Consider the following 10,244-nt stretch of genomic DNA (forward strand, 5'->3'; position numbering starts at 1 on the left):
AAAAAAATTTCCCCCAAGTTGCAAACAAGGAAAAGTCTCATCTCTCTACCCCAAAAAGATCCTGTTATAGAAGTGACATTTTTAGCCAGTATAACTGAGGGCAGTAATGTCTATTGTGACTGACAGATTAATGAAATAGGACATAAGTCATGAATGGTGTGTTTTTAAATTTTTTTCCCCTCCAAAAAAACTGCCAGAAAGTTATACAGATTTGTAAATTAGTTCTGTTTAAAAATCTTAATCCTTCCAGTCTGACCACAGTGCTCTCTGTTTTCTATGGGGATGTTCTCAGTTCCTGATGCAAATGTCGGTGGCAGCAGAGAGCACTGTGGTCAGACTGGAAAGAACTATTCAATTTCCTCTATAGCATACAGCAGCTAAGTACTGAAATGATAACATTTTTAAAGAGAAGTAATTTAAAAATCTGTTTTAACTTCTGGCAAAAAACTGTTTTTCCATCAGAGTACTTACATTTTTTTTTCTTAATTTTTTTTTTTTTTAATTAGCATTTAGACATTCGTTTGATATAGGCCCCGGTGTTTAATCCAGTATTTCCTAACCATTGCGCTTCCAGCTGTTGCAAAACACTGGTGAGACTGGAAAGAACTACACAACTTCCTCTGGAGCATACAGCAGTTGATAAGTACTGGAATATTTCAAACTTTTTTTGAACTGCTGCATAAAGAGACTCTTTACAGCTTCAAATCTGCTTTCACTGAAAAAAAAATCTATAAGGGCTTGTTCACGTGAGCGGATTTATTTGCGGGGTTTCCCACTCAGTGTTACAAAGTGGGCGTGCTCTCCGTGGCTGTCCGCAGCACATTTTCCGCTGCTAAAAATCCACCGCAGACCCTATTGACTTCAATGGGGCTTGCGGTGGATTTTCCCCAGCGGAAATTTCGCAGCCGGAAATCTGCTGTGGAGAGCACGCCCCCTTTCAAATATGTAGCGGGAAACCTGCAAATAAATCCGCTCATGTGAACGAGCCCTAAAAATGTGTCTAGTCAGGAAGAGGGGTAACAAGCCTGATCTGGAATTTATAAAACAATATGCTGTGTCCTTAAAACCAAAATGCAGCTCTAATTTATTGAAGTTAATGGAACAAATGTGCTTTTGGAAGAAAGTGGCTATGCCTTCTTATCATGGGCATTCCCTTTTATTTATTTAAAGAATAGCATACAGAATAAATTAGCATTTCTCTATCGGCTCCATTGGGGGACACAGACCATGGGTATATGCTGCTGTCTCTAGGAGGCTTGACACTACGGCAACAAGAAAAGTCGGCTCCTCCCAGCAGGGTATACCCGCCCACATGCACCTGAGGTAATCAGTTTTAGCTTGGTGTCTAAGGAGGTAGACACAGGTCTGGAGTTCTCCCCAGACCAGGTCTCATATTTTTTTATTTTCCTAGATTAGGGAAGTGTTAGTTTTTATTTTTTTATTCCTTTTTTCTGTCCTGTTTTCAGGTGGGGACTCAGGAACATAGCGTTCACTGTTTCCCCATTTGCGATTGAGGGGGCACAGGCATCTTGGATGTACTGTCAACCCCCTCTCGCCAACGGTCAGCGCCTGGGGTTGTACCTCATGGGTCCGGGTCCCCCTACCTCCCTGCTCGCCTCGCTCGTACATGGCAGCCCGGCATGATGCAGGTGACAAAAGCTGGCTGAAGACTTCATAGGAAGACTTCATGAGGTAAGTTCTTCTGACTAAGGTGAGTATCCCCCTTTTTTGTTTAGGTGTGGACTTTCAACATCTGGAGACCCCCAGTTTTTGGCCCACTCTTCTATATGGGGACTGTTGGGGCTGGCCAGGAGGGATTTCCCTCCTTTACTTTATGGGGGGACTTTTATTATATCTGGGGCTGAGCAGTGTGTGGTGTTTCACAGTATTCGTATGTGTGTGTGTGTGGTGGTTGCCTTTTTACCACGGCTACAAAAGGCAGCCGCGGCGCTTGTCTTTCCTTGCGGGCGCTCGGCGCCCGTTCTTACTTTCATTTCAGCAGTGCGGCTGCCGACAGTGTCTCGGCATTAGGGAACGGGCTGTATTTTACTTCGGCGGCCCGGTGCGCTTTGGCTCCGCCCACCCAGGCCGCCGAAGCCTGCATAAGGGTGCGAAGTAAGCCCCAATCAGCACTGTGCGCTCATAGGTGGTCATTACAGGGCCAATCACAGAGCCCTTGCGTTTAGCACAGCCCCCTCTGGCCATTGGTTCAGAGGTTTTCTCATCTCCGCAGTTCTCATGGGCATTGCCACATGCTGATCACAGCTGCCTTAGTGACACAGCTTGGGTGTGACTGTTCAGTTTTTGTAAGGCTGTAACTCAAAAAGGTCTGGTTCTGCTGAACCCACTTGTTCTGCCTGCACCACTGCTCCCCCAGACCCCCCCCCCCCCCCCCCCCCCTGCTATTTCTATCCCGGTACTCTTTAAACCCGGTGGGTTCGGCCGCCCCTTCAACCTGGGGTTCCTCCCTCTCCCAGTCTATATCTGACTTGGCTCAGGTCTCCCATTCTGGGGTGACTACCTTGGAGAGGCCCTCCTACACCAGCCTTCCGGAGGGACCCGCTCTCCCCTTATACTGACGCTCTCGCAGCATCATAGGGGTGTTTCATCTGACTCATTCCCCGAGTCTTCCGACAGGCACGGGCGCTCACCTCGCAGGCATCGCCCCGTTACTCCGACCTGTAGCAAGCGTTGCTCCCCCAGGGGACGCTCCCATGGTCGCCGCTCTGGCTCTCCAGACCCGTGTACCAGGTCCGTCTCCCTCTCTTCCAGGGCCACCTCACCATTCGCAAGTTCACCAGGTGAATGGGAACGTAAGTTTCTGATTCGGCCTCCGACTCAGAGGGCTGCACGGATATGCCTGATGTGGTGTACTCATTGGTTTCGGCCATAAGAGACACCTTCCAGCTAAATCACCTAGGAACTTCGGACGTGGTCCAGAAGTTTCCTCTCATCGTGCCCGACCTCTTCCAGGGCTGCCTCACCTCGTTCCCATTCACCTGGAGAACTTGTGGATGAGGTTTCTGATTCGGCCTCCGACTCAAAGGAACGCACGGATGCCTGATGTGGTGTACTCATTGGTTTCGGCCATAAGAGACACCTTCCATCTAAAGGACCAGGAACTTCGGACGTGGCTCCAGAAGTCTCCTTTCTTTGTGCCCGACCGGCACCCAAGACTTTCAGCTCTCATGCTGAATTTTACGCCCTGCTGGTATCCACCTGGAGGCACCCTGACAAGTTTCAGGAAACTAAGAAGGTTCAAGCGCGGTATCCCTTCGCCGTGGACCTCCTCTCCAACTGTGGATCTGCCGGTCTCCCGCCTCTCTAAGGCGCCCACCCGGCCGTTGGCTGATGCGGCTGCCTTCAAGGATCCAGCGGACATGAAGGTGGAGACTCTGGCAAACTTTGCCTTTGAGACAGCAGGTTCTTTCTGCTTTTGCTTCGGCCTGTGTGCCAAGGACCCTTTCAGTATGGTTTCCCATCTCCGCCAGGGTAGTCTTCAAGATCCCTCTGGAGGATTTATTTAATCTAGCTCTCCGATGCTCCGCAGCTGGAGATTTTGTGTTCTGCTTCCATGCGCAGCCACTGTGCTGCCTTTGCCACAAGCTACCTGGTAGCCACTGTCCCTCCATGTGGCCTAAAGCCTGGAATGTGGAAGCCGCTTTCAGGAAGTGAGGCGACGGGCAGAAAAGATTTCTTTATTATCTCTGGATAAGGCTCACAGAACCGCTTTCCGTCCTCCTTCCTGTTCTGCGGACCTTTGGTACCAAAGTTGGTCGCCTCTTACTCTTCTGGGATGCCTGGACCACGCACATTCAGGATTCCTGGGTCATGGATGTGGTAGTCAATGGATACAGGATCGAATTTGCTTCCCTTCCATGGGATTGCCTTTTTTCTTTCCTGAACCCTCCAGTTCCCCTCTCTAGCGAAGGCAGTTCGGGGCGCGCGCCAGCTCCTTTTTTATCCAGGGAGTAATTGTCCCGGTTCCTTCAGGGGAACGTTTTCGAGGTTTATTCCAACCTCTTTGTGGTCCCCAAGAAAGGAGTTTCTGTTCGCCCAATCTTGGTTCTCGAGTATCTCAGCCAGCATCTTCTGCTTTTCCATGGAGTCTCTCCGTTTGGTTCTGGCGTTCCTGGTTCACAGGGAATTTTCGTTCCTCGGTGACATAAAGGATGCCTTTCTCCACATCTCATTGTTTCCCGGTCATCAGCGGTACCTCCGCTTTGCAGTTCTGGTCATTTTCTATTGTGGCTCTCCATTTCGGTCTGACCACTTCTCCGCGGACCTTTACCAAAGTCCTGGCGCCTGTGATAGCCCTTTTACGGACAACAGTTGTTTCCATGATTCCTTACTTGGAAGACTTCCTGATCAGAGTTCCAGCCAGGGCCCAGATCCTGGAGAGTCTTAGTCTCAACCTCCCAGACCTTGTCTCACTTTGTTTGGATGGTCAATCGGGACAAGTCCAACCGCTCTCCTGGGGCTCCAGTTCAACGCGGCCTCTGCCCACTTTGGACTCCGCCGACCAATCGGCGGACTCTTATCAAGAGTCCGATGACTTCGGCACCCTGCTCCAGTTTCCATTCGCTTTTGCATGGATGTCCTGGGTCGGTTAGCGGCGGCCGTGCCATTTTCCCAGTTTCATCACCAACCTCTTCACTGGTTATTCTCTTCCGGTGGGACAGGTCTCCATTGTCTCTCGACCGCAAGATCGTTCTCTCTCAACAGTCTTGTCGGTCCCTTCTCTGGTGGCTTGGTCTCCCCCGTTTTTGTTTTTTTGTTTTTTTCAGGGGTGCTCCTTCCTGCCCCTCCCGGCCAGTCTGTCAGGCTGGGGAGGTGTTTTCAGGGACCGGTCGGTCTGGGGCCTTGGTTCCCCCGAGAAGCCCTTTTCCCCTTCAACATGTTGGGCCTAGGGCAATCCTTTCTTTGCTTGCTTCTTGGGAAATTCCCTTCTGGGCGGAACTCAGGTTTCTGGCCATCTCAGCTATCTTCATTCCGGGCGTCTCTGGTCTTCTCAGCCAGTCCTCAGTCATCCAAGGCCAGTGGTCCCCACATCTGGAGATGTTTGCAGTGATCTGCAACCCGTGGGGCGCTCCAGGCGTGGACCTCTGCACGTCCCGCCACAACCGAAGCGTTCCTCTCTTGGTCGGGCTTTGCCCTACCTTATCAGTTTCCTGCCCTTTCTCTCTTTTTGGGGCCGTGAGGAAACTCAGCAGAGGATGTTTCCGCCATTCTTGTGGCCCAGCCTGGCCCTGGCGGGCGTGGTATGTCGTCATGGTCAGGCTCCTGAACTACTTAACTCTGCGCCTTCTCTAACGTCTAGACCTCAGGTCTTCTGTGCCACCCCTATTTACCGTCTCTTCTTTGGACAGCGTGGCGGTTGAGACAGCGGTTCTGAGGACCTTTCTTGAGGTTTCTCTTCCCGAGTGGTTCGCACCATGTTGAGGGCACACAAGCCTTCCTCTGCAAGATTTACCACCATACCTGGCGGTCTTATTTTCGTTGGTGTGAAACTCAGCCTTTTTATCTCCGGTCGTGGTTTTCCTTCCCCCGACCCCTTTCTAGTCAGGGCTGGCCTAAGGGTTGGCTTTCAGCTACCTTAAGGTCAAAGTTCGGCCCTTTACATTCTTTTTCAACGTCCTCTGGCGTTCAATTGTCATGTCCGAACCTGGTTCAGGGAGTGGCACAAGCTGCCCCTCCCTATCGGTCCCCTTCTTTCCCTTGGGACTTACACTTGGTCTTGGGTGCCCTGCGAGGCGCCCCTTTTGAACCTCTCGGAGAAATTTCTCTTTGCCTCCTTCCCCGGAAGGTGGCGTTCCTTATTGCTCTTACCTCTGTTAGGAGGGGTCAGAGCTGGCAGCTCTCTCCTGCCGTTTTCCCTCCCTGGTTGTATACCAGAACAATTTTTATTTTTTTCTTATTTTCCCTCCAGGTTCGTCCTTTTTACCTGAGATTGTTTTGATTTTTCATCTCAATGAGGACATCGTCCTACCGTCCTTTTTGTCCGGCCCCTTCTCATCCCTGGGAGCGTTTGCTCCACCACTTGGTTGTGGTGAGGGCTGTTCGGACTTCTCTCAGTCACTCTTTCCTTTCGGTAGTGTGACTCCCTTTTTTGTTTTTCCCGAAGGTCGTCGTACAGGACAACCTGCTTCTACGGCCACCATTTTTCGGTGGATCTGACCTGCTATTTCGGAAGCTTACCGCTGCAAGGGGAAGATCCCACCCTTCAGGGTTTTGGCTCATTCCACCCGTTTTTTGGGGCATCCTAGGCACATCCGCTACGTGGCTTCAGCCTCGCAGTTTTGTAAAGCGTCCACGTGGTCGTCTTTGCACACTTTCACAAGCTCCTACCAGATTCATACCTTTGCATCAGCTGATGCTCCTCTGGGCCGTAAAGCGTTGCAGGCGGCGGTGGTACAGCTGTCCACCTGACTGATTTCCTTACCCACCCAAGGGACGGCTTTGGTACGTCCCATGGTCTGTGTCCCCCAATGGAGCCGATAGAGAAAAGGAGATTTTTATGCTTACCGTAAAATCTCTTTCTTGAAGGATCCATTGGGGGACACAGCTCCCACCCTTTTTTCTGGTGTTCCTATTTCAGTTATCTGTCCGAGGGTGTGTTCAGTTACCTTTTTCTTCTGGTTGCTCGAACAGTTTGTTTTTTCTCTTGACCTGTCGGTCTTCTCCTGTTGCTCTGGGACTAAAACTGATTACCTCAGGTGCCTGTGGGCGGGTATACCCTGCTGGGAGGAGCCGACTTTTCTTGTTGCCATAGTGTCAAGCCTCCTAGAGACAGCAGCATACACCCATAGTCTGTGTCCCCCAATGGATCCTTTGAGAGAGAGAGATTTTTACGGTAAGCATAAAAATCTCCTTTTTGTACCTTTTTTATTTTCTAGTCTTAATAAGACTTGGCATGGGCAAGATGAAGGAAACGTTACTCACAATAAATTAAAGGAGCAGAAAAGACGTGGATACTGTGAATGCTGCCTTCAGAAATACGATGACCTGGACGTTGTAAGTTTTTTAATGCACCTTATTTTATAATGTACTGATTTCTGTATCGTAGAAGCTTGATCTCCAATCTGTGGACCTCTAGCTGTTTGCTTTCCGGGCATGCTGGAAGTTGTAGTTTGCAATAGCTGGAGGTCTACTGTTATAGAACCTTATGTGCTTTAATACACATTTCTTCCTTCTTAAGAGGATTGTCATCCTAAACATTTTTGTTTTTCTCCTTTCTGCAGCACCTTCTGAGCCAACAACACAAGAAGTATGCCCAGGGTCCGTACTATCAAGATGTGGACAATCTTATTACGTTATTTGACTTTGACTTTGTTGACTGGTCAAAATTTAAACAAGAAACACAAGGGTATTTATTTTATTTTTTTCTGAAGAGAACATTCACACTGAATTTTTTTCGTAAATCTGAATAGGGTGGTTTTGGTGGCAAACCCACAGGTCTCTGCAGGACCCATTTAGGTGAATGGCACATTCCCAGAAAACTCTGCATGAAATCTATAAACTAATATTTTTTTTTACCTATGTACTAGTGTCCATATAGGCGCACAGACATTTTGTAATGTTGGATTAACAAAATGTGTTGGTTTTTTTTTTTATTATTATTATTTTTTAATCAGCACTCTCCTACACTATTTAATACAGTAAAATATAAAAATAAATAAAAGTATGCCAACACATACCACCTTATTGGAGGCCTCTATCAGCTCAATGGGCTCTATGGCTTTATTCCGTGTATGTGATATGAGCTTTTCTGGTGCATACACTGAGGGCATCCCATCTGCACATGGTGTGGTCATAGTCTAAGGGTTTTTGCGGGATAATCCCTTGAAGTGTGGTAAATTACTTTTAAGGGTGCGTTCACACGTGCATATTTTCTGCTGCAGATTTGGTTCAGCAGACTTTTCTGCCCATTGACTTCACTGGGTAGCAAAATCTGCTATAGCACATCTGCAGCAGAAATTACGCATGTGTGAACGCACCCTAAGGGTCCGTTCACACTCTAGTAACTAGCAGCGGGTTTCTCACTGCAGGCAACCCACTGAGTTAAAGGGATACTCTGCCCCTAGACAGCTTATCCCCTATCCAAAGGATAGCGGATAAGATGTCTGATCATGCGTATCCTGCCGCTGGGGACCCCCACAATCTCCCTGCTGCATCAGGTGTTCGTTTACAGCGTCGGGTGCAGCTCCGGAGGCTCGTGACGTCACGGCCACACACCCTCAATGGAAGTCTATGGGAGGGGGCGTGACGGCAGATGGATAAACTTTTTTTATTTTTTTTTGTTTTCCCTACAGGTCAGGATTATTTATTCCAGCTGGAATAGTAAAACAAGAAGAGAAGGATTTCCTTCTACATATGAACAATGTTTACCCCCAATCCCCTTCTATCAGTAACCTGGCATCTGGTGCTTTGCAGGGACCTGAAACCACACAACCCCAGGATGCCGCCTCTGCTCTGGTCAGCAATCTGGTCTGTCATTCTGAGCCCATCTTCACCGTTCCCTGTCCCCCACAATCATTATGCAGCGTCACCTGTGCCACGGACTCCTTCTCCAAGCTGCCTAGTTCACGGGTCATTACGCCCACCCATGAGAACGTTTCCCCCACCCAGCTGGCTGAACCTGTAAACATTTCACCGGGTCACCATGAGAGTACACAAAATGACTTTCATCTAAAGGAGAGTGACTCTAAACGACTAACAGACCCCGTGGATCTTTCTGAAGCTGCTCAAAATGACAGGAACAGTGTATCTGAGCCTTCCAACTGCTGCCCTAATAAAAGACTTAAACTGGACGACTTGTTGTGTTCTACAACTCTGGAGACTGTCGGGGTGTCGTCTGCACCACCAATGGGCATGTACAAACCAGAACGGGACTTAGAAAACAGTTGTCTATTGGGGCATCCGGATACATTGTGCCACCTACCTCACAGCTCTCCTCCCAGCAAACTACACAGGAAAGTGAAACAATTGGAGAGAAAGGAAAGAAAGCCGGAGGGGCCTCCCTGTAATTCTCTTAAGGTTTCTGTCCCACTGGAAGAATGCGTCAGCCTATCCAAAGAGACACTTGAATGTTTATTTCAGAGCAGTGATGTCCAAAAAGAGTTCTACGGCTTCTCCGGTAACTCTATAGACGGTCTGCGGTGTAAAGAGGATGAGGAGCAGCGGCCACCACCTCATGGACATGTTCTCTGGTCTTTATTTTCAAGCACCGGTTCTTCAGCCTCTACTTTTAATGGTTTTTAATGTGGTTATTTTATTTTTTTATGGTTTTATATATTTTTGCATAAGAATGCCCTTCCATAAGAAAAAAATTAAATTCTTTGCTTCTAAAAAATTTTTTACATTTTTTTTTTTTTTTTTAAAGGAAGAGTTTTGTATGTCCTGTATTGTTACTTTAGGCCACATTTGTATTATGGACACACAGACCACGGTGACCGTGTGTCTAAAGCAATGCTTTCCAAAGAGTCTCCAGCTGTTGCACAACTACAACTTCCAGCATGCCCGGACAGCTGTTTACTGTCCGGGCATACTGGGAGTTGTAGTTTTGCAACAGCTGGAGGTACCCTGGCTGGTAAACTCTGGTCTAGTGTGGCTGAGACTTGGATTTGTAACAACTCTATTCACAGCAGATCTCACTCTTCCTACAAAAAGTGGTGAAATCCAATGCAAAATCTGTATAGGGGCATGTAGATTTGGACTTCTACATCTGCACCGGTTTATAGGTAAGAATTGATGTGGATGTTTTGAAAGTATTAAATTCCAGGTGGATTTTAACTCAAACTCTCGAGGGGCTCATATTAACTGCACAGCATAAATGTTAAAGAGGTACTTCCCTGGAAAACGTGTTTTATTTTTTATTTTTTAATTCAATTGGTGCCAGAAAGTTAAACAGATTTGTAAATTAAAAACAAAAGGAAAAACAGCCAGCACAACAACCTAATACACAGGTGCCCGCTGCTGTGGCAAATACAAAATGTACAAAAAAAGAGAGTTGCAACAGCACTCTAGGTCAAAAAATGGAGGCTCTTAGCGCACTCTTTGATCAAAATGTGTCCCCCTAGTCAATGGCTGATCCAACATGTCACACAGTCAGAGGCTATATGTACAGCAGAGGTGAGTTATCATGTTAGGGTCCCATCCGATATGAGGCCACCTCCGCGTGGTGGAAGGGGGGACACATTTTGATCAAAAAATGCGCTAAGAGACTCCATTTTTTGACCTAGAGT

General features: G+C 48.0%; 1 protein-coding gene across 1 annotated transcript in view; it reads left to right on the forward strand.

Moving 5' to 3' along the window:
- Positions 1 to 9,361, forward strand: part of DBF4 (DBF4 zinc finger) — a 51,181-nt gene extending 41,820 nt beyond the window's left edge. Inside the window, exons 11-13 of the mRNA XM_056519131.1 lie at positions 6,897 to 7,014; positions 7,242 to 7,366; positions 8,313 to 9,361. Of these exons, the coding sequence (XP_056375106.1) occupies positions 6,897 to 7,014; positions 7,242 to 7,366; positions 8,313 to 9,261 (1,192 nt within the window). The 3' untranslated portion in view covers positions 9,262 to 9,361. The remainder of the gene's footprint in view (positions 1 to 6,896; positions 7,015 to 7,241; positions 7,367 to 8,312) is intronic.
- Positions 9,362 to 10,244: the final 883 nt, after the last annotated feature.

This window comes from Hyla sarda, chromosome 5 (genome assembly GCF_029499605.1).
Source record: "Hyla sarda isolate aHylSar1 chromosome 5, aHylSar1.hap1, whole genome shotgun sequence".
Classification (NCBI taxonomy): domain Eukaryota; kingdom Metazoa; phylum Chordata; class Amphibia; order Anura; family Hylidae; genus Hyla; species Hyla sarda.